At 48.7% G+C, this 23,661-nt stretch overlaps 1 protein-coding gene across 1 annotated transcript in view; it reads left to right on the top strand.

The window, feature by feature from the left end:
• Positions 1–19,437, top strand: part of LOC128724160 (muscle M-line assembly protein unc-89-like) — a 92,694-nt gene extending 73,257 nt beyond the window's left edge. The window contains exons 5-8 of the mRNA XM_053817925.1: positions 13,917–16,067; positions 16,161–16,547; positions 18,535–19,062; positions 19,148–19,437. Of these exons, the coding sequence (XP_053673900.1) occupies positions 13,917–16,067; positions 16,161–16,547; positions 18,535–19,062; positions 19,148–19,437 (3,356 nt within the window). The remainder of the gene's footprint in view (positions 1–13,916; positions 16,068–16,160; positions 16,548–18,534; positions 19,063–19,147) is intronic.
• The last annotated feature ends 4,224 nt before the right edge of the window (positions 19,438–23,661 follow it).

The following is a 23,661-nucleotide window of genomic DNA, read 5'->3' as shown; positions in this document are numbered from 1 at the left end:
AATATTTTATGCAGCAAGCGCCCGATTTTGATGCACCGGCTAGCAAAGCCGACGACCGTACGGAACGGTCCTTAGTTCCGCCGGCAATAGTCCGCCGGCACTGACCGGCATTGTGTGCCGGCAGGTCTTCACGGGAACGGAAGATGCACCGGAGCCAAATGGAGGTTCCGTGCGGTCGTTTCGATGCGACCAAATGTCGTCACTGGACCCCAATATTTAGCCTAGATAATTGATTAATAATCCCTTGTGGTAATGCTTTAATCTCCTGTCAATAATCGAATGATCCATCGACGCTGACGACGTTAGCTGCCGCTCTGGCGGACGATTACGTCAAACGGTTTGGCGAGTGAGCCGGCGGCGAACTCTGCCCGAGGCTCGGCAAGGCCCGGATCTGTCAAATGGTAATCATTTGTTAGTTCTGACGGTAGACTGGCCCACGTTGGGAGAGGGCGTTTATATCCCGAACCCCCGTTTGCCGCGGGACATACGGATGATTGCGATTCCGGGCTCGATCGAATCGATAAACAATCGTTCGTCGAAGCCAACCAAAACGCCATTGACTTCAGAGCCACCCTGTGGCAGTCTTCTCGATCCCACTCTATCACAGGCACGTAATCACGCGGCGATAATCATGCCACGGATACCCCCGGGGAAGAGAACCGCTCGTTGCGGATCGCATCTTGCGTTGCATTAAAAAATCCATTTTTCATCCTCCCGGCGTCCTGAGCCATGGGCAATCCGCGAAGGCCCCTCTTGACATGACAGCGATGAAAAGTGCTGTGCATAGTCCGCGATGGCCAGGTCTACGCCCGTCCAGCCAACAGGACAAAGCCAGCCACACACACACGGCCTGACGAGAGTGATGAAAGCTCTTCGCGCGTGATGTTGATGTACGGCCTTTTTTTATCCACTCGCGAGCACTCCAGACAGACCCTGGTTGGCCTTTTTCCGGTGTCCCGTTCGTTCGTCTGGTCGAACGCTTACCCATGATTTTTACCGTGAGGATGCCGGTTAGCGCTGCCAGAAATAGCTATCAATCCACAATCGCTAGCCTCCGGGCCCGCTAGCGAGACGCAATAGTTCGGGAAGCATTTATGTTAACTTTGAAAAGAATAATATTTTCCTAACCCGGCAGCTATCGAAAAAGGCGCGAGCTATCCGGCCAGCTCGCAATGCAAGTCACCATCTGGTCATTTAGTATAATGCTTCCTTGCCATCGTGCCAGAAGGTGGGACCCTTTTGCACCAAGCGAAGGGCGAGTTTTCTAACACCCCAAAAATCCGCCTATCGCTGGTGAGTGTTTTCGTTGCGTTGTTTTTTCCTCGGGGTCTTAGGAGAGGCCTGCGTGCCGTTCCCAGAGATCGCCGTGTTTGTTCTACTCGATCACTTGTTGGCGATTTAGACGGCCCAGACAAACGTTTCACGTGCGAGTGGCGTGCGATTTGCAATTTCATTCGCACGCATCAGCTTCGACCGACCGTTGTGGTGTGTAAAAAACCAGACGCACCGGAAGTGGGTCAAACGGGCATTAAAATTAAACTCCGATCCGATTTCAGTGTGGCCAGAAAATATGCACACGCTTCGAGCGATCACGCCGAAAAAACCCATCAACCGCAGCACCCCGTGGCACTGGCTGGGCTCAGAGCATCAGATTACGGGCAAAAATCACACAACAATAAATTCAGCCCTCGCTCGACTCACGCCCCAACCACCCTGGGCAATATTTTGTGAAACCTTTAAACGGGAGGCGGTTTCCCACCGAACTTAACGCCACAGTTGACATCGCGGTTGGGCGTAGCATAGACTCCTGGATGCACCGACACCGGCGAAAACCCTGGTGCCACGCGTAAAATGTTGCACTGGGAGCGTGAAAAAAAAAAGAAACCCGAAACAACAATGACAAACGAGCATCCTCGGTGTGGAGGAGATTCGGATTTCACGCGAATGATGAAAAAACAAACGCACTTCTCCACCGATAAGCCAATAGAATGCAGGCGCATGGTGCGAATGGCTTTTTTTTTTAGAAAAATGCATACCCCCCACGCAACACACCCTCGCAAATGCACTCCGATCAGGGGGTGCAGTTGGGAGCAGACAACGGTGGATGATGAGCACGTGCAGAGACGTGAGATAGAACGGGATGCAATTCAATAACAATATTGCAATCTATTGCAACGTCGCAGCTGAGCTACGGAAGGCATGGAACATTGTATTCACGCGCTGCATGAGTGGGGTATAATTTACAAACATTTCTCCAATTTTCACCCAACGTGCACCAGAGTTGATCGTGAGCCAACGTTCGAGGGCGAAAAAAAACAATGAATGTGGATCCCAAACTTCACCTCAATTGGGCGAAACCATTTCATCGCACACACACAAAACCCTCCTCCAGGCACATTCTCGATGCAGCAACGAGCTGCCGGAACTCGTTCGGGTTGGGCACTTTATTTTGCTTGCTAAATTGTTACTAAAATCGTGTTACACACAGCAGTACGGGTCCCGTGCTGTTTTGGCCGTATCCATGAGTCAAAAGAGGGATTACGATGGTTGGGGCGTGCATTGTGCATGATCGGTAGCAATGTCACAAAGTTGGCAATGGTACGGTGCCCAAAAAACCCATTATATTTGCTGGTGCACCACTTGATGCAAAAACTGATTTAAAACACGAGATTGTTTGAGGTATGGCTAGTGCGCTATAATTTCGGATTTTGCCTTCGGCGTTGTATCCTCCTGTGAGCTGGCATGCAGTGAGGCAAATTAATATGCAACATATATAGATATATTCACTTTCATCGCCTATCACACTGCTGTTTTGTGCAGTTAAAGCGAGCGGAATCTAGCTCCTCCAATCTCCAATTGCAGTTACTGACAAAATTCATCCACATTCGAAAATTCGCTCAACATTAAGTACCGAACCTACTCATGTTCGTTGCAGTTGCATCTTTTTTGTCGAAATTTGTACTGTACATTTCCTCAATGTTCACACCAAAATAGGCTTCAGCTACGACCGCGAAAAGTGTGAGCGATTGGTTGTATAAAACAGGGAACGTGGAAAAACAGGACTCAGCAGGCAGCTCTGGTGGGATGGAAATTGTTGCCACTTGAGCGGCCGAAGAAGAAAATCCCGCGTGCCTACTCGAGCTCCCTCCATTCGACACAACACAACACAGCGCTCGTTTATGGGGATCGTTTTGTTCTATTTTTTGCTTTATCACCGCGCCGGTGTGGATTTTTAGACTTTTTATTTCACACGCTACGGCCAGCGATTGTGTCTCTGGTGTCTTGGGTCGGTAGTTGTGCATTGCTCGCTGCGAAGAACAACAAATCTACGGGTAGGTGTGCGACCAAAGACCATCCACAGGGAACACAGTGATACGGGAGTACCAGGGCAGACAATAGCCGGTAGTGCATCGAAACCGGATGAATGGATGCACCGCACGGATCGTCTTGGATGCGGGCACGAAAATAGAAACATCTCCACCATAAGCATCATCGGTTGTGCTACGCCAGGCAGCAACAAACTGTGGCGATGTTTTGTTTCAGCTTTACATGATCAACGACCTGGATTACGCTTCTGGGGACTGTTTTTTACACCTTCTCGGGCCAACGAAACCAGACGCACTTTTGCATCGATTCCATCCAGTAAGGGGGAAAGAATTTAGATGTTAAAAAAAACCTACGCACACGTTTAGAATACGCCATGTGGATCTAATTTATACCGCGGATTAAACCCCCGGAGTCATTTTGGGTGAAACGGATCAGATGTGTATGACATATCAACAGTTTAACCTTAGCAAATCCGGTGGAATGCACTTGCACCCCATATACATTCGCCCTGTGACCGACCCGTTCGGCCCACGCGAGAGATGGTGGCATTCCCCCCGTGGAAGAAGAAGAAAAAAATAATGAAAAAAAAAACACTCGTGCTGATGAAGAATGGAAAATCCCAACGCAACATGCAACACGGATGAATTGAACAATTTGTTCGAAATTTTACGGCCACTCGATGGGGGTGCCTAAATCGAACGCTCCGTATTTAGGAGTCATAAAATCGCTCGATAAACCGAGTGCAATTTGTAGCCGCCTGTAAGACCACATCGTTATTGGTTTACACAGGCGGCTCTTGTGTATTGCTCGCTTACGGTGGATTTTCGGAGGATTTCGACACGGCCCTGCCACGGATTCCGCCCAACACGGATGGACGCAAAACGGTTCGCATAATTAATTTACACTAAGCGCCACACCATGTAATCTGCGTGGCGTGAACTAGCCAGCTCCCAGTTGGTTTTACGAATGTCACTGCTGGTCATTTATCAAACACAATTTCGATTATCTCGGACACGGATCGGCTCCCCAGCTAGGTCCGATCCGGCTTAGTCTTAAACGGTCCTTTGGTGCGATAAAAATATCAGTACCAAGCTCTCTCTCTCTCTCTCTCTCATGCCCATGGGGACCGAACAATTGGATTATGTTACGAATAATTAATCACCATTCCACACGCCAGCACGCGCGCGTTACGAGAGTCAGAAGTTATGTTTAGCCAAATTCATTTTGTGGCTTTTGTTTCTGCTCTCAATCAGCCAGATCAGTGTGCTCTCTCTCTCTCTCTCTTTCACTCTTTTTTGTTTCTCACTCTCGCATCCAAAAGTCGCCTACTCTGCTCATCTCCACGAAGGGATACGCACAAGCCGACGAATGACGATTGCGGTGCAGATCATCACCCACAGATCGCGGTGAAGTACTTTGAAAGCTGTTGCACTGTCCGAAATGCAGGCGGCTCGCTTCTAGGCGGAAAGCCACTAGCACCGACGCAAAAGCAAACGCAAAGAAAACCGAACACCCCGAGAGGAGAGCTGCTTTCTATCAACGTTTTTCCTCCAAGCCAACGTTTCTTTTCGCCTCCGGGGCCTTCACTTTCGACGCGGTCCGCTATCCAAATATCGTTAATCGTCCGGCTATATTACTTTCATTTGGGTCTCCCGCCCATTGCTTCCCTATGCTCCAGTTTCGCTCTCCTCCCCCAGATCCCGGGGGATTATTTATATTTTCACTAACGATCGGAATCTGCTGACCGGCATGCAGGGGCCACGCCCTATCCAAGCGTTCGTATGGTTTGTGTTTAGCACGAAATTAAGTCAACGTTCCCCTTCGAGGTGAAGCGGATCCGGTCCGGTCTCGCGACTGGCTTAACCACAGAGAAAACGGTTTTCGGATTGAAATATTCATTGATAGCCCGGCTCCGGCAGGCGGGAGCAGGGAGATTTGGTAATTTGATAAATGATTGGCCGCGGTCCTCCCAAAAACCCCGGCGAACCGAAACGGTCTCCGCCTGTCGGGGTCCGCCTGTCGTGGTCGGATGACGGATCGAGCACTAAAATCAGCCTGGATGAAGAGAAGAAATCGGGCAAGCGCAGGAGACAATCTCCGCCCTATCGGACAAAGGGCCAGCCGCAGATGCGGTTCATTAGTGTTATTTTGACGTGTATCGTTTCAACGTGTGATTAATAAATGGAGCACCTCCCGAACGGGGGACGATCGGCACCAGGATTCACGCCCAATTTGACCGATCGGCCAGCAAGTGTCGCCGTTCGCAATGGGTCCCAACTGCCGACCCCAAAAATCTGTCATCCGTTGCGCCACCAGCATTGTGTGCCCTTTCGTCAGGTCTTAATCGTCGCTCCAACTCAACGTGATCGTTGGGTCGCTTGACCGTGCGATTTAATGCCGCATCTATCCGAACCGTCCCAACGAGACCCAGCGAGCCCTTGAAAACAATGGTGATGCATTTTTCATGCGCCCCTAACTTGCGACCACACAGCGTACAGTGCCCTGCAAACGAAGTGGTCGCTCTCTCATCGCACCACTCTTCATCGAGAGTCCAACGAGAGACCCGATAAGGGTGCGCTTTTTGAAGCAAACAAAAACGACCACTCCATCATCCAAACACCCGTTTGGGGTCCTTTTTTCTGCACGCTACTGTCGACGCCTAGCATCGGCACCTTTCAGAATGATTGAGCATCACCGCGAGCGAGCCCCCGTTCGTCGTCGGCTTTCGCTAACTTGTTTATGCAAAACGCGAGCCCAACCGCTGCCGCCGGGTGGCGAATGTGAATGATGTGCAATGGTGCATCAACGATGCACCCAGCTGCATGCAGAATTGTGACGAAACATTTGTGGTCCTCTCGCAAGGACGCTAAGTCGCGTTTCGTTCGTCCTCTGATCGGCTGGCTGTGAACGGAACGGAGCAACCAAAGCGGTTGCTTTCGGCTGTTGTTAATTTCCCGCCCGGGTTGCGATTTGGGCGGGCGAGGGTTGATTTCAAAGTTTCCCCATTATAGGCGAGCTAGCGCAGGAAGCGGCTGCGTTGCAGAAGATGCACTCGCTGGACATCATTATGAACGACGTCCAGCAGCAGGAAAGTTTCTCTTACCGGACGGCACAAAGCCACGGGAAGCTTTATGGGCTGAAATGCGAGTGCAGTGTAGAATGCCAGCGAGTGGAAAATGCGTCCGGAAAAGCGAGCAGACGAGCAGCCGAGTGCTGATTGGATCGAAAGCACAGCTCTTCAGGATCGCAGATTGCGTAATTCCTCTTTCGCATACATAGTCGTCTCTAGTCGTCCGCGCTCGGGCAGGTTATGAATGCATTGTGCCCCCAATCTGCTTTGTCAAAATGGACGTTCAATTGACGGTGTAGCGAGATTCAATTGGAACTAACCGAAACGGCTGCTACGGCAGCCTGTAGAACTGATCAATATTCTGACAAGTTAAACGAGCAGCTTTCTTATGGAAAAAATATATCTAAATCTTACATCTGCTTTGGTCGAACATTTAAACTACACACTCTCCAATGATGGAAAACCCGCGTCGAAAGCTCGAGACCCATCCCCCGTCAGTTGAAAACAAAATTGTCGTTAGAATATTTATTGCCATTTCTCTGAACTCTCCGAACTTCCAACTGTGGCTGCCACACATTGCCGGGTTTCGCCGAAACTAAAAATGTTTGCTCAGGACCAACTGGAGCGGCGATGAGTGGCGTACGTAGAGTGGGAATATCATTAGAGTTGGATAGATGCGGCCTCTTGGCGTACCCCACGAGTGCCCGTAGACAAATTGCGAAATCCCACGTGCAATTTGTGGCCCGGGGGCCAACTTTTTGCGTAACACGCCCAGCGTCACAGCAGAAGGAAACCAACCGCCTCGTTGTGAGAGTTCGTTCGTGCAACTCCCGGTGGCATTAAAAACGGAAACTTTTACCATGTTTTAAATCCTTCCTTGCGGAGCGAATGATAAATTACTCATCCTTGTACGTCGATGTACGCGTACCGTTGCGATTATCTCCCATCGGTCGTTTTGTCACTTTTGTGCATAAACCACTTGTGCACGTCAAAGCTGGAGCAATCGCCGACGCAAATGGTACGCCCGTCGTCATAGGCGCCACGATTCAAACCGGCTCCGGGACGGATGTTTCGAACTTCAACACCGCTGAATGCTGCGCTTCGGTGCGTTGCGTTTCATTTAATTATTCACGGAAGAGAAAAAAAAAGTCTAATTGAAGTTAATTTATGCACCAGGCGGTCCAGGCGGGCGCGCGCGAAAACACGTCGGCTTTGCCCGCGCAGCCACTGTAGCAGGCGAAAAAGAAATTAAACTTTTTTTTTAAATTAAATTTAAACAGACATCGCAATCGGCTGCCAACATTGATGCTGCTCCGATCGCGTTCACACGACCGTGTCACGAGACCTCCTTCCGCCAAAACTGACAGCCAATGCTTGGCTGCTGGGGAAAAGGATTTCGTTCGATTAAAAATTTTATCATCCTCCCACCACCGGTCGGATTCGTTGACTCTTTTGCGGCACCATTTGGCGGCTCTCGATGCCCGCTTTCCGTCTAGGCTTTATCGATCGAAACACAAATTTCCAAACATCCGCCAGCAAGCAAACCTGCCAGAATAAATTGACAAACGTGGTTTGCCCGATTTAGCCTATTATAAATTCAAGCAACGTCCGCGCAAGTCCGGCACGTGTCACGTTACAGAATGTAACATCAGTTATCCAATTTAGTTTGCCCATCTTCTGCGTTTGCGGTTCGATCGGGAAACTATTGATAAACGTAGGCCAGTGTTTCTTTTTTTTTACATTTATATACATATATTTCCATTTTATTGTCATGCCGCTGGAGCGGTTCTAATTTTGCACGGAACACAAAACCACCTGACACCGGAAATCGGCTGTCACAAAATACCAACCCAAAACGGCTCGGGCGACTGTGGGTAATTTTTATCCTTACCTAAACCGCCTAAACCGTCATGCGCCGGAGGAAAACCGAAATGACACTGATGGACACGGCCTACAACTTCATTAGGAAAGTAATAACTGGAGCCGGGAATCGGAACGGGACGAAATGAGTTTTTGAAGTTAAAAAGAACTTTCTCTTTGCTAGCTGTTTGCATCATTAACCCGACCAATCCGAGAATTTAATGATGGACAAACAGCTAGCAAAACAGCCAAGCCTTTGAACGAGATGTTTGACTTTTTATTCGCTTAGGTTAAAGCAGAAGCGCAAAGAGATCCCATAATCTATCTCTTCTATGAACGTTAAACTCTCGCCCTCGCGCGATTCATAAGACTGCTCGTTGATTCCGCGAATTATTCAGAGAAATCACGGGAAGTGTTGATGCCAGCCATGTTTCATGGAATTTTTTTAGTAATAGCACTTGGCGGAATGAGGAAGTAAAGACGGTATAACTCTCACCTAAAAAACGATGACTTTTCGTTTTGATTTCAGCATCGTAAAAAACAGTGCTTGATATTTTTATTTCTTAAGAAATCAGAAATTGTATACATTTTCAATAGAAATCCAGTTCAAAGCAACTCATAGTTTATGTTTTATAACTAGTTTTATGATTTGGATGGGATTTATCTACATGTTTAATTGTAATTTGTTATGTTTCTTTTTGTTTTAATTAATTGTATGATTGAAAACTATGCAAACAACTATTGAAGCTTCGCAGCATGATAATAATCATTGAATAGAACTTTCTTATTATTTGAAGAGCTTAAAGGAAAGAACACTTTTTTTCTTATCCTATTGAAACTATCACCCTGTCGAAAGTCCACACACGTACTGTGAATTACATATTAAATGTCGAATATAAATGCATCCACATAAGGGCGTCACAGTCTATTACGTTTAATAATCGTGTTGATGAGCGTATGACCGGATGGGTCGTGTTCGTTACTCGCTCGTTTCAATCCCACCCACAAACACGTATGTGACCTTTATACTGTCGCTACATTGAATGCAAAAACTCCATGCTTCCGGTTCGAGGAGGGTTCGGGCAAGATTGCGCTCCATGCACCCGAAAAAGGTCCTGGTTCAAAGTTCATTCTGTTTATTCGTTCATTATGCTCATCACCGGCGGCAGTGGCAGAACCAACGTCAAGCCAGAACCAAAAGCAGAGTTCCAAAGTACATCAACACTACATTATCCTTGTGAAAGATCGGCCTGACCGTAGCGCATCTCGGGTGTGTTCGTTCCTTGCGGCGAGGCACTCTCTGGACTGGTCTTTTGCGGAACCACCACCACCATAGGGACAATCCGATGGGATAGTGTCACATTATCAATTAAAACTCTTCGACACGACCCGGCCGTCGGGTTTTTCGTTTGAACACGCTGAACTCTGTGGCGAGATCGGGCAAGGTTAGTCCCCACCGAAAGCTGCCTACCTGTTTTTACTACCACGAACGAAAGCACCGGAATGGTCTATCCAGGGAAAACGCCACAACCACAGGGCGACGCGTAGTAGCGTAGAAAGGATTTGCTGTCATAAGGAGTGTTTGCTTTTTTGCCCCCTCTTTTGAGCTCGCAAGGATGCGTTTATCATGGCCGCACACTCACGCGGGAGGCTCTAGCTTCACTCGAGGGGAAATAAAATAACGCTCCGTGACGCTTTTCAATGCACGGCGTAGTTTAAACAACACGACTGCGGCCAAACCAGATCCGCCTACTCAGCGTCTGCAGTAAAACCGAAACGCTGTGCGCGGTTTTCGCGCAAATGCGCAATCAATCATTAATCGATGAAAAATAAGCATCACCCTGCGGAAGCGCAACGGAGCCTTTTGCGATCCGTGCTGATAAAAGGGTGGAAAAACCGTGCCACCGTGGGCTTCTTTTTTCTTCATCTTCACTCCATTCCTTTGTCAAACAATCGCACACATGCGAGGGAAACGCTTTCAGCTGAAAGGAAATGACATGCCAAATATCTCCTTGGAGATAAGCTGTCTCTCCTAGCCGGCTCGTCTCCTGCCGATCCGATCCCCGCCAGAAGTTTTGCATTCAGTCAACACAAAACTTCAATCAACGACCATCGTCGTCGTTGTCGTCCTCGCCATAGTCAGAGCTCGATCGTGCGCCAAAAGCACAAAGGGAAGGGCGAAGGTGCAAAAGGGTTGAAGCACCGAACCACCCTGTGTCGGGATCGACGGCACCCTCAGGACTCTCGCAGGCGTGACAGAAGCTCGGTTGCCCTGAGGAAGATTGATGTATGAACAGCAAAAAGGATTTATCGCCTGCCGAACATGAGAATTATTATCCCACTGAAGAGGATGCGGTGTCCCTTTCTCTAGTTCCCGGGTGTGCGTCTGTTTGAGTCCGGCATCCCCAGCACTGCGTCTGAGCACGTACGGCCCCGGGAAAGCCACAACGTTTCGCACGCACACCCACACCCACACCAGCAGAAGAAGAAAATCCATCCTTCAAACGAACGCGCGTCGCCGTGAGAGAGTCAAGTGTATTTGCTCCGCTTTCAACCCGAGCACTAGCTCGTTCACGTGATAGCACACCCGCAAGATTGAACTACAACGGCGCGGAACTAGTGCTCTGTGGATGCAGCCGAACGATGGCAGGATCAATCCACCACGAGCTCATCGAAGTCTGCTGAATCTGCTGGCCTGGGAAAAGGCCCTCTCGTGTACGCGGTGATGGTCGTTTTGGAATTGATAATCACTGCTGTTTCCGAGAAGCGCTCGGCTTGGGCGAAAGCGTAACCCAATCGACCCGGTGTTTCCGCGGGCTAAACTGCGGTCCACTTGGGTCCTTCTTGCACGTTCAAACGATCTACCGTTTTTGGTCAGAAATGAAAACAACGATTCATTATCGCGCCCCCTCCGTTCCGGACGCTGTGTTCCTTTTTCCAGGCACGGGTCCATTTTGAGCGGTAACGCGACGACTCGATTTCCCAACCAAACGTGGAGTCGTTTAAATCGACTCCTTCGACCGCTTTCGAGCTGATTTTCGACGCCGTCATTCGTCGACGGTGGTGACCACGTGTCGGTGCAATCAGCTATTTGCCTCTCCGGAATTTGGCTTCTCTTCGAAACGGCCAGGATCAACAGCCATTCATCGTGGCGAGTCGCAATCCAACCACGGGCCGGGTCTCGGGAGTAAAATTTCAACTCCATCGACCGAAACCGATCACGCCGTCCAGAGGATGGTCTCAAGCCCGGAATGAAACCATTTCCGGTTTTCTTTCATCCCGTCCCGGTGAACCATAAGTTTCACCTGCGATTTGAACGCAATTTCTCGAGGGCACGAGCTTCGATTTTCAGGAACGCTTTTGCAACAGTAATAAACTAAGATCTTTACCAGCGACGGCTGATAGGTAGGTGGGGTTTTGTTTTTTCGTTAGCTTTCATACGAAGACGAACTCGTTGTATGCGATCGTCTGATGGAAAATGGCACCGGTACACCGGTGCTCTTCTTCGCTTAACAAAACCCGATGCTCCTTGGAAACAGGAAAAACGGGCATCGGGAAAGAAATTCCTAGCTTACCTGGCATCTCGTAACGATCACACTGGTGCTTGTCCTGGCGCCTTCTGGACGTTTCGTTTGATGAAAATCGACGTGAAAAACGAGATCCACTATCGGGATCGGGACCTGGGAATTGGAAAAGCAACCGAGAGCTCTCGAAACACGTTTGGCACGCGTATATCGTTATGACTAATTGCATTTCCAAGCGAACGGGAAGCGTGCAACGTCTGCTCGCAACCAACAACCGGTTATTGCTTACGCCAAAAAGGCGTCCACAAACCCACCATCCAGTAAAACATTCGTACATACATTCATTAATTGCATCCGCATCAGCAAGGGCAGCGTCTGGAGCCGTCTGGAGCGCCATGCACGCGTGTACGAGAACGCGCGAAAAACCAGTTTATTACCAACGCCGGTTGAGTTGGCGAGTCGCCTGTCTCACAAACAGGTCGCGTCAACGATGCCATCGCCGACCTGGCTCCTCGTGAAAGCCCTGATTTGTTGGCACGAGCGGCAGGACACGCACGCGTTCTCGTTTTTCGGCCCCAGAATGGCCACTTTGACACGTGTCAATCAAGATGGTAACTGGCGCACACGCTGGCAGCCCAAACTCGCACTCCGCAAGGCGTAACAGATGGATTGCGTTGCTACTTGTTGCGTTCCTGTCCCTTGTCCCGAGCACCAGAACCGGCGACCGGTAAATGAAATTTATTCAATATTATCGAGTGCTTAAGCACGAGCCACGAGTTGACGGTGCTGCCTCAAGCACTCTCGCTTGATAAAGTGTCCGAAACTGTAACAATTAAGCTCTACACAAATTAATGAACTCGCAGCCCATCCTTTACGCTGCTGCCACTCAAAGGACCTACTTGCGAGAACAAATTAAAAACCCATTAAGCACAATTTGCCAACCAGAAGGAAGCGAGGAGGGGATGATGCACTTATTTATTATTTATTTTCACTTAATTGCGGCCTAAAATCGAGAGAGATGTTGTTGTTAGGCCGACCGCTCAAAGAGCCTGGTTCGCCGAAGAGATAATTATGACGTAATGATAGTGTGGGGTGGGTTTCCACGAGCTACGCTAAGAACTGTTTGAGACACGGATTAACTTCCCACCCCGAGTGGGTTTTCGGAAATCCATAAAGTTATGCTCTCGTGTGTCGTGCGCCGGAGGAAATGATTTTTCCAATAATCGTTCCTAACCCGCGAACGGCGCAAATCCCTTCAATGCAGTTTATCTCCAACACCACAGCAGCAAGACGACCGTGTGTGACCTCGTCACAGTACTTGAGCGCGGTAACAGCGATGTTGACAGAAAACGCAAACCGAACCATAATCCCATCAGCCATCGTGCCGGTGGGATCGATGGAAAAATCACGCCAACAATACATTTCCATTTGGTGTAACAATACCACCCCAATCGGATCCGCGTGAGCACAAAGTCCGTTCCATTTTGCCAGGACATCCAGAAATCCTTTTTCACGGTGCGCCTCGTCTGGGGAGTTACTTTACGGTGGACCTTCCATTCGCCAACAAACTGACGGACGCCACCGTTCACGGCACAACAGAGCATTCCATCCATTCGCGAACATGGGTGGACATGGGCAGAAAAACTTGTTGAAACTTTCGATCGAAGGTTCCGTGTTCCGGGAGCACCAACGCAAACGCGCCGAATAAAAACGAATCGAGCAACACCGACTTGCAAGTGTCACTACAAATCGGTCCTCATTTACGGCAGCACCGTAAGCCGCTACCGTAACACTCGTGTCTCGTTTTCTTTCGAACGTCGTGTGGCGTGTGGGTGAAAAACAATTCGACCTTAACACATGGCAAGGGCAGGGCAGCAAGCTGCCAAAGGGCGCTGGATGGAGCGTATTTGTGCACACTTGTGCACCCCCAAAGGATTAGCAGAGAGAGAGAGAGGACGACGTATAACTGGGTACGAGTGGCAAAACATTCTCCGAACAACGCCGGAAACACAAGAACGCTGATCCGTGTTAAAAGTTATTGCACACATAAAAGCTAAATGCTCGCCCGTTTCATTGCCGACTTGCTCACATTTTCATGTCGTCGTCGTTTTTTTTTTCTCCATTCTCATTCACAGACTATCCACGGGTGAAAGTGGGCCCGGAAAATCCTCTGCGTGTCGAGCGTGACAGTACGGCCATTTTGGAGTGTGCCGTGGACTCGAAACCGAAAGTCCCGAATGTGCGATGGATGCGGAATGGACGACACATCAGCTCATCACCGTCCCACTCCATACAGCGCGTTTCGGTGCAGGATGCTGGTAACTATGCGTGCTCAGCGGACAACGGATTGAGCAAGGTTGGTGAGCAGATCATCACACTGGACGTGCTGTACGCGCCGATCGTGGTGATCGAATCGAAAACTTGGGAGGCTGAGGAACGCTCCACCGTCACGATCCGGTGTAATGTCACCTCGAATCCACCACCGGTGTCGATCGAATGGTTCAAGGAGGGAAGCGCAGACTTCCGTTATGCCGGGGACATTCTGCAGTTGCGTGACGTGAAGGCTGAACATGCTGGTCGGTACGTGTGCCGGGCAGTCAACATGATGAAACCGTACAATGGGAAGATTGTTGAGCGAGTTGGTAACTCCACTGTGGCGTTGTTGGTGCGTCATCGTCCTGGGCAGGCGTACATCAACCCAAGCAAACCGGTGGTACACGTGGGCAATGGCGTTACGTTGACGTGTTCAGCGAATCCTCCCGGATGGCCTGTGCCGCAGTTCCGCTGGTATAAGGATGCCGTCGGAGAATCGAAGACGATCCTGGCACAAGGTCCACAGTACGTGATTCCACGGGCACATCTCGGTAGTGAAGGTAGCTACCATTGCCATGCCGTGAATGAGTTGGGCATTGGACCGATGGCAACGATCAATCTGGAGGTTCATCAACCTCCACAGTTTATCGGCAAAATGCAGCAGCACATGACGAAGCGTGTCGGTGATACGGACTTCTCGGCTACCTGCCATGCTAAGGGCAAACCGCGACCGATGGTACGATGGTTGAAGGATGGTCGCGACATCACGACCGATGCCAACATGTACCGTATCAGCACGAACAACAATGACGGACTCAGTGGTATGGTGACGGTGCAGAGTACGCTCCTATTCCAGGGTAAGGCTCGTCCGCACAAGAACCAACTGCTTCCGAGCGATCGAGGCACGTACACGTGTCTGTTTGAGAACGAGGTTAGTACGGCGAATGCGAGCATGAACCTGCGCATCGAGCATGGACCGATCGTGCTGCATCAATACAACAAGGTGGCGTACGAGATCCACGAAAATGCGGTGGTAATGTGCCGCGTGCAAGCTTATCCTAAGCCCGAGTTCCAGTGGCAATTGGGTACGAATACGGCCGCCCTTTCGATGTCCTCGGACGGGCACTACGAGATCAACACCACCACGGACAACAACGACATCTACACGAGCGTGTTACGCATCAACCGAGTTAAGCACGAGGATTACGGTGACTACACGTGTCGGGTGGGGAACTCGATCGAAACCATACGTGCACCGATCAGGCTGCAACCGAAAGGACCTCCGGAAAAGCCGACCAATCTCGGGGTGGCCGATGTGGGCTCCAATTACGTCTCGCTCGTTTGGGATCCGGGCTTCGACGGTGGCATCACCAATACGAAGTTCTTCGTGTCGTACCGCAAGGTCGCGATCCCGCACCACGATCAGGTGAAGGAAGACTGCGGCATCGTGCAGCAGGTCAGCTCGGAATGGATGGAGTACGACTGCCAGCGTGATGTACCGTGCAGTGTGACACCACTCGATCAGTACCAGAGCTACGTGTTCAAGGTGAAGGCGATGAACAGCAAGGGCAACTCGGAACCATCTAACGAAGTAGCCACCACTACGAAAATCAGCAAGATCCCCGTTCCATTGCACGTGGGCTTTGATCCGGATACGAAGCAGCTTGGTTTGAACGTGGGAGCCACCTGTTTGGCGCTGATCGCCGTTGTGGAAACGATCGGTTTCCACGAGAGCCCGATCGCAACGTGGCAGATTGTGCAATCCATCCAGCTGGATGTGTCCGGAAGTGGACCAACGTACAAGGAGCAGGTACTGGAGAACATGTACTCGGCTCGGCGCTCTAGTGGTCGATCAATGGCCAACGATGACGATTTTCCGATGGCCCTCGAGGAGGAAATTCCACCGAAGGTGCGCGTAAAGCTGTGTCTGCGATCGAGCCATGAGTACTGCGGCGACTACATGGATGCTGAAAGTGAGTAATTTTTCCAGCAAGAACGCTTGTTACAACCAAGCTGGACTGATGCCTGAGGTCATAACGAATCACCACCATCTTCTTCCATTGCAGTTGGTCCAGCTCTCATACACGATTCCGCCTTCATCGCTACTCCGACGCTGATTGCGATCGTCGTATCGTGCGTAGTGTTTGCGCTGTTCGTTGGTCTCATGCTAATGTTCTGCCGATGCAAGCGCAATCAAACGAAGAAATCCAACCAATCGAAGGACTACGAAATGGACTCGGTACGCCCGTCCATTGTCGCCCAGCAAAGTCAAGCTCCACCACCGTACTACCCAACAACCACCGGGCTCGACAATAAAGCCCTCGAACACTCGATGGACCTTGCTTTGGCGCTTGAGGATCAGAAGACCTCCGTCTACGCGACGCACAATGGTTACGGCTATCACACCGGAACGAGCATACAAGTAGCCGGTCACAGCCTGCCAAACAATGAATGTAAGTATCAGCGTTGTTCAGGCCTTGATAACAGGGTGTTGGTTCCGTTGTAGAGATCTGCCTTTGTGTTTGAACATTAAAATGGCGGCTACAGTTTAATGGAAGTGTTGCGAATCAACCCAGCCCGCTAGCTCTAGTTTGGGCATTTCCTAGTATATGTAGGTAGACAAACTTAGTTTGACTGACCATCTTTCGGTTCCCTCGGTTGTGCTGGCCAGCGTCCAGTGCCTGTTTATTTTGTTATTGTTCTTTTTGTATCCCGCTCAACTTTTCACTACATACCATACACATGATACCATACACATACCACAATTTATGCACACGCAACAAAGTCGATGGTAGGAAACAACAGTTTAAATCATGTGCCTAGGTGTTCAAAGTATAGTTTTTTTTAATAACAACCGTTTTTGACATACCACCTGGACACCCCCACAATAACACGAACCAAAAACCATCAAATTTTAACCCCACCACTACCATTTCTTCTCCGCGATATCGCTTCTACTAATCCAGGACTAGCAAGCGCCATTACTTCCATTCCAGCAGGTAAATAGTGAATAGTGATCTCGCACCCATGTGTGTATACGTGTGTGTGTGTGTGCTGTCCGCTGCACAACCGTTTTAGTATTTTTATTCCCACCCCCCTGCAACTGTTTAGGATTTTAGTGCACTCAATTCTATTGCTAGCTGTTCCTTGCTTGACTTGCTCCTTCGACACGCTCTCGCTGGTTTTCTCGAGTGGTTTACTAGTTGAACAATTGTTTGTGCGTTTTGTTTGCCGTGTTTGCTGATTGCTCTGTACTCGATATCGATGTCTTACGAACCACTTTAGAATGCCTTGCTTGATGACGGGAATCTTTGCCTGCGCTGCACAAAACGACCTGCACGACAACCTCGGTCTTATGGAGGAAACTAATTCCAAATCAAAAATGTTATCCATCGACACACTTGTGCGGAATTGATGCACCAATCTGCATCCTGCATGCATTGCCATCCTTATTATTTTGTGGATTTGTTTTACTTTTTATTCTGTTATATCATTTGTTTTGTTTGTTTGTGTTTGTTTGGTATTGTTTCATGAGCACCAAAGTACCTTAAATACCTGTGTCAGAGGCACTTAATATATCTATCTTATTCTGCAAACTGCACTTCTATACGCACTACGCTTCAAGTTTTGATGACCGCCAGTTTGGTTTGATCTCCGCTAAAAGAAATTGTCATATCCGCGTTTAGATGGGTTTGCTGTATTGAAATTTAATATTATGGATTAAAATTTGTCTGACTGGTTGAGGAAAATCGGTCCATTGATTCATCGCCACACGAATAAAACCAACCATTTTAATCCAGTCAAATGAACTTACGGGATTAGACTTACCATCCTCGAACAAAGAGGACTCCGAAAAAAGGTACAACTGAGCTGTGCTTCATTTTTTTTTGTTCAGAAAAAAAACCAGCAGGCTCGAATGAATGCGGGCCAGCTGAAACAAGCGTAATCACACGACAAAAAAGGAGTTGCAAAAAAAAGTAACATTGTTCTATCATCGCTGCAGAACGTGCCCCAGAAATGTCCTGCCTCTCTCGCCGTTTGGGTCCATGTGCACCCAACAAAACCTCCCCCTTAAACAATGCGCGTGGAATGCGGACTCGAATGCAGCTCCATGCCGCATTTTATTTCAGTTTTGTGTTTTCCTGCGAGCGCGGCGCTCTCTCGCCCGTTTTTACGATTAATCCTATATCCGGTATTGTCCTGCCCTGACGACAAAATAGCTTTATCCTGAATGCAAAACCTCGAGAAACACTTCCACCTCCAGCTCGCACTGTTGCTAGCACCACATTACCCTCCGGTGTAGAGTATTTGTTTGTTTTTGTTTGAATTCAAATAAACTGTACTTAAAAAAAATCTTCTATTTTCTCTCTCTCTCTCTCTCTCTCTCTCTCTCTCTTTCACTCTCTTTTTCTTACCGATTGCGGGTTGGTTTCATCACAGGGGTCACGATGGGCTACACGGAAAACAGCTACACCAACTCGAACAACGGCGGCAGCGTCAATTCGCAGGATTCCATTTGGCAGCTAAAAGGAGCACCACAGGGTGGCCCCACAACCGTAACCATCGGTCTGCAACCGCTATCGATGGCCAGCTTACACGGTGGTGGTTCCGCGTACGCAACCACCACAACCACGACGACGGCAGCACCCGGTCCAGGAACGGCCGGACTTGCGGCCTACGGATACGACCCAATCGCATCGCACTCGAACGTGTACGGCGGTGCGATGACGATAGGAGGTGACGAATATAACCAATATCCCCACCAGGCGGGCACTCCAAGCCAGCACGGTGGCGAAGACGATTACCTGCACCACCTTCATCATCAACAGCAGCAGCAACAGCAGCAGCACCACCACGTGGCGGCAATGCGCCAAAGCCAGAATCCCTCCCGGCAGCAGGAATATTGCGGAGATTCCTACGCGTCTGTACATAAAGCAAAGAAACGATTAGACCAGCCATCGCATTTCGGTACGACGATATCACCACCATGCGTCTCCATTCGTCGACAATCCCCTTTCTAACACCCGGACGTCTGCTTCCGATGTAATTACAGATTCATCATATCACGACGTTAGCGGTCTGCCGGATCCCTATTTGGACCAGCAGCAGCAGCAGCAGCAGCAGCAGCAACAGCAACAGCAACAGCAGCAGCAACATCAGCTGCATCAGCTCGATCAGGAGGATAGCAAATCACTGCTCCAGCTCAACCACCCACAAGACCACGGTAGCATACACCTGCACGCACAGCAGCAACCGCAGCCGATCTACGAGGACAACCTGGAGAGCGGCTACTCGACACCGAACTCGCGGAATCGTCGCGTCATACGGGAGATAATTGTCTGAGAACAGCCCCGGGTACGGTTCGCCGATGGCGGATCGTGCCTGTAAAGCTGGAAGTGCAAATCCATCCATCTATTTCCAGCACTCGGTTCTGCTCGGTCCTTCGTCCAGGAGGTGCTATCTCGAACGTGACACGTTTTCTGGCCGCCGCACGGAAGCAAAACAACAAAAAAGCATGGTCCCCGGCATCGAGAGCAGCTAAAAAGCATCCGCAGCAGAAGCGCCATTAGCGAAACGATTTGCATAAATTGAACACACCGCCGTGACGCTCCGTACCTCGCGGGTGACGTTCGAACCGCTTAGCGGATATCAATTAAGAGGCGGCAATCCTACCGGTATCATAATCAGTCGATGCGGTTTTAGCGAGGGAAAAACGGGCCGACGACGGGGCCGCAATTGATGCATTATTTGTTTGTTCCTTTTTTTTGTGCACCTAATTCGCGCACCCGCCGCGTAGCAATCGCGAAACTATGAATGTATCTCTATTCATTATTGCTCCATCGATTGCGAGCCACAGGGAGAATTTCACCCACCCACACGCATGCAATGTTAGAACGAATGTTATCAGCAAACAAGCAAAAAACAAACACCCACACAAACTGGAAACATTATCCGATGGTTGTGGCGCAAATGGGCATCAGACAAAAACCACTATCGATGTCCATACTGCTGTGGTTGCCAGTTTGTTACAGTTTGCGCGATGCTAATTGTTTTGCTTGACACTTTAATTTAAACTCACTGTTGAGCGAAAAGTAGGGAAAGGAGCGCAAACCACCCCAACAGAACAATCCCTATGGTGGGTTGTACTTTTTCTTTTTTTTGTTACTCGAACCAGTCGTTATGCTATTACCATTTACATGACGCCTAAACATGTCCATTAAATTACATGCGAATTGGCCGCAAGCCGGCTAGAACAGGCCTGTCCCCCTTCAGGCCAAGCACGATGCCCGACTGAAGCCGTCTCCAAACCGACTGATGCCGACTGAAATTGAATACCAACTCGTTCGTTACGGGTTACCGTGCCGCCCAGCGTTACTATTGTTACACGTCCGAGCGACAACTCTCCAAGGAGCAGTGCACGCGTGTTTCGAAGCCGCTGTGAGCGTCCTTGCGGGTTGGGATATCTCGTGTTTGAGCGCGTTCTATACCAATGATTAGAATTAGGTTGCGTTTTATGTTTTAAGTCCCTTCGAGCCAACGGTTCGGCCATTCGTCCAGCATGGTGAATCAAATACATTCGCAGGATTCGCGTCGCGAGCGCCGGGTGCACCCACTACTAACTAACCGACAATGTTACCCGCCGCCGTCGCGTATGTGTACGTGTTATCACTGTGTGGGCGGAACTCGTGCGGTTGAGCTGGGGGGTTTTGTGTTATCTTCGGTGGAGTATGTGTGTGTGTGTGTGCGTGTATTGTGATACAATACGATATTGGACTAAAGGTTTGCTAGCACTTTAAACGTATGGACAAAGAAAAAAAAAACAAATATGTGCCCTTAAAATCTAACGTTACGTAGAAAGCGATCGCAAACGGTGGAAATTTACATGTACAGACGACGGCAGTAAAAGCGACAATTCACACACTCTCCGCTGTTTGCTGGTCGCGAAGGTGGGTACTTACGAATAATATGTGGTTTTCATTTTTGCGCCTCCATTCTCCGGATCTCTACCGGTAGGAGTGTGTGACGGAGTGACTGCAACGCATGGAATCCTTCCGAGTGAATGAAGTGTACACGTAGACTCGGTAACCGTAGGCGGAAGGCTCATTTGTAAAACAATTTTAACCACGGATATGATGCCGGCATATGATGCCGGAAGCGTTGCAACACACTTATAACTAACCACACAACAACCCCGGGAAGCATCGCACCGCTTCGGGGCGATCAGAGGCAAACCAAAACCACCTACTAGAACTAGGCACACACACGCTCTCTCTGTCCCTCTCCTGCTAACACACACACACACATCCAACTGCACAAACAGCACACACACACACACAGTGGGTGTGTCGCTCAACCAAAACCGCACTTATCAATATCGGATTCGATCGCAGTAGATCAAACGTAGTAGCACGTCAAAGTAGGCGTCCGGCTGGGGTTCTAAGAGTAGGCTGCGCGTATGCTCGTGTTTGAGGATATTTAGCCTTTCACTCATTCCTCCTATTCTCGCTTTTTGTCCACCGTCCTCCCGACGGTCAACCGTTTGCTCGCTTTCCGTTAACACAACGCACCTTAGAGTCTGATCAGAAAGGGAAAACCACGCGATCACTCTTTATGTTGTCCATCCGCAATGCCCCAGGTCAATGTGGGTTGTGCAAATTGTTTTGCCTAAGCATGTTCGTGCATTTGAATTTGTTTGTGTGCGTGTGGGTGTGTGTGTGTGCGCGCGTAAGTGTGTGTGTGCGTGCGTGCGTGTGGTGTATAGGAAATATCGAATTTATCTAACGCAAATGCATGTTACTGTCCGTGCTGTAGGAAACAGAGAAACTCACGAGATGGGTGTGAAACCGCGAAGAGACTCGCTGGTACTAACGGAACCAGATTTGTAAGCCTTTCCTTCCCGGCTTCTCACTGTCCGCTGCTGCTTCTGTGAATCGCAGCACCACTTACTTTAAAGCACGGTTCCCTCAAAATACTCACGAGCATATGACAGACATAACATTTTCGGCAGGCACGCATATCCCTTACGCCTACTGATAACCTTCCTCCCATGGAAGCGTTTCGAAACGATCTGAATTACGAAACGAGAGATTTTCAATCCCTTTTTCCCGTTCAGTAACACTTGCCCATTGGAAAAGAACCCTTTTAAATTCCCAAAAGAGTCTTTCGAATTCCTAAAGTCATAAATTTTACTGTGGAAATGCTGTGTAAATGCTTTGCATCGCAAAAGCTTCACTAAGCTTGCGACGCTTCAAAACGCTTCAAATCAAAACCACACAAGGAAACGCTTGAGAAGCTTCGACAGCGCGTGAGAGATGAAAATGCTTGTTTTGTTTCACTCATTGATTTGTGCTCACTATTTCGCTCTCTTTCACTCTCTTTCTCCTCTCTGTCGAACGCGCTGAATGCAACAGTGCCGTGCCCGTTATTGTGTTTGAAGCGCTGGAACGTTATACTTTTGTCTTCATACAATTTAATATATGTGCAATCATAAAAAGACGGCCTTTTTTATATTATGAAACAAAAACATAATGAGCTGCAATATATTTTCCAAACTAACACACAACTTCTGCGGAACTTTCGCCAACGATATTTACGAGCACAAGCGATTTAATTTTCTTTGGTTGAAGTGGCAACTTCTCATGGCGAGGGAATAGAAAATCTCATAATCGTATTTCGCTTCACCGCGATCCTTTCCTAACAAATCAGTAAACATGGGTGGTGTTGTCGCCGAACTCTCACTGTATATTAGAAATGTTCTGTATTGTTTGCTTCTGCGTGTTCATAGCTATTCTAAAATGATCTCGATCGCACAAACATTTTCACACATTGAACAAAGATGTCACCTTTAAGCCGAATTTTCTGCAGCAGTGATTACGACGCAAGCACGGAAGGTAGTGTACGATCAACGTTATCACCCAAAGCGCTAAGAACTCGTGGCAAAATGTGCTACGTACCATGCTGTTCTTTTTTTTTTACATATAAATATACGGTTAATAATTTTAAACTCAACTTAGATAGATAGGAAAGCTTTTGCCCGCCATACGAATGCGAACAGTGCAGTGAGGGAATCATTGGAACAAAGCAAGTTGTAAGCAGTAAAGATTGCGCCAGGGGTAGAACCGGGAATAATAGCAATGTAAAAACTAGACCATAAGTGTAAACATTTAACTATAATTATTTTAATTTATAGCGAATTCGGAGGAAACGCGATCCAAAACGAGCAAAGATTCTTGAACTTGGAAGAAGAAGCGAAAAAAAAACTCAACACTGAAACTTATACAACAAAATGTGACGCTAATATAAGAAGAGAGTAAGCAGGACGTGGTTGGTAAACCGAAACGAGGTTGGACAGGTGAAACATATGCAACATGTAAATATATCTAACCGTAAGCCCATCGCATAGAGGAAAATTACAGCGGATTCTCCTATTACATACATTCATGAATGCAAAACAACTGTCAAAGGCGCGATTTAAGCAAAATATATAGAACCCGTAAAATGAACGTTCACAGAGCCACAGAACCTAAGTAAGAACATTTCACGAAATGCAGGGCTTTTCTTTTGCCA

Source organism: Anopheles nili, chromosome 3, assembly GCF_943737925.1.
Source record: "Anopheles nili chromosome 3, idAnoNiliSN_F5_01, whole genome shotgun sequence".
NCBI lineage: Eukaryota > Metazoa > Arthropoda > Insecta > Diptera > Culicidae > Anopheles > Anopheles nili.
The sequence above is the reverse complement of the archived record's forward strand: the minus strand, read 5'-3'. Positions and strand labels throughout refer to the sequence as shown.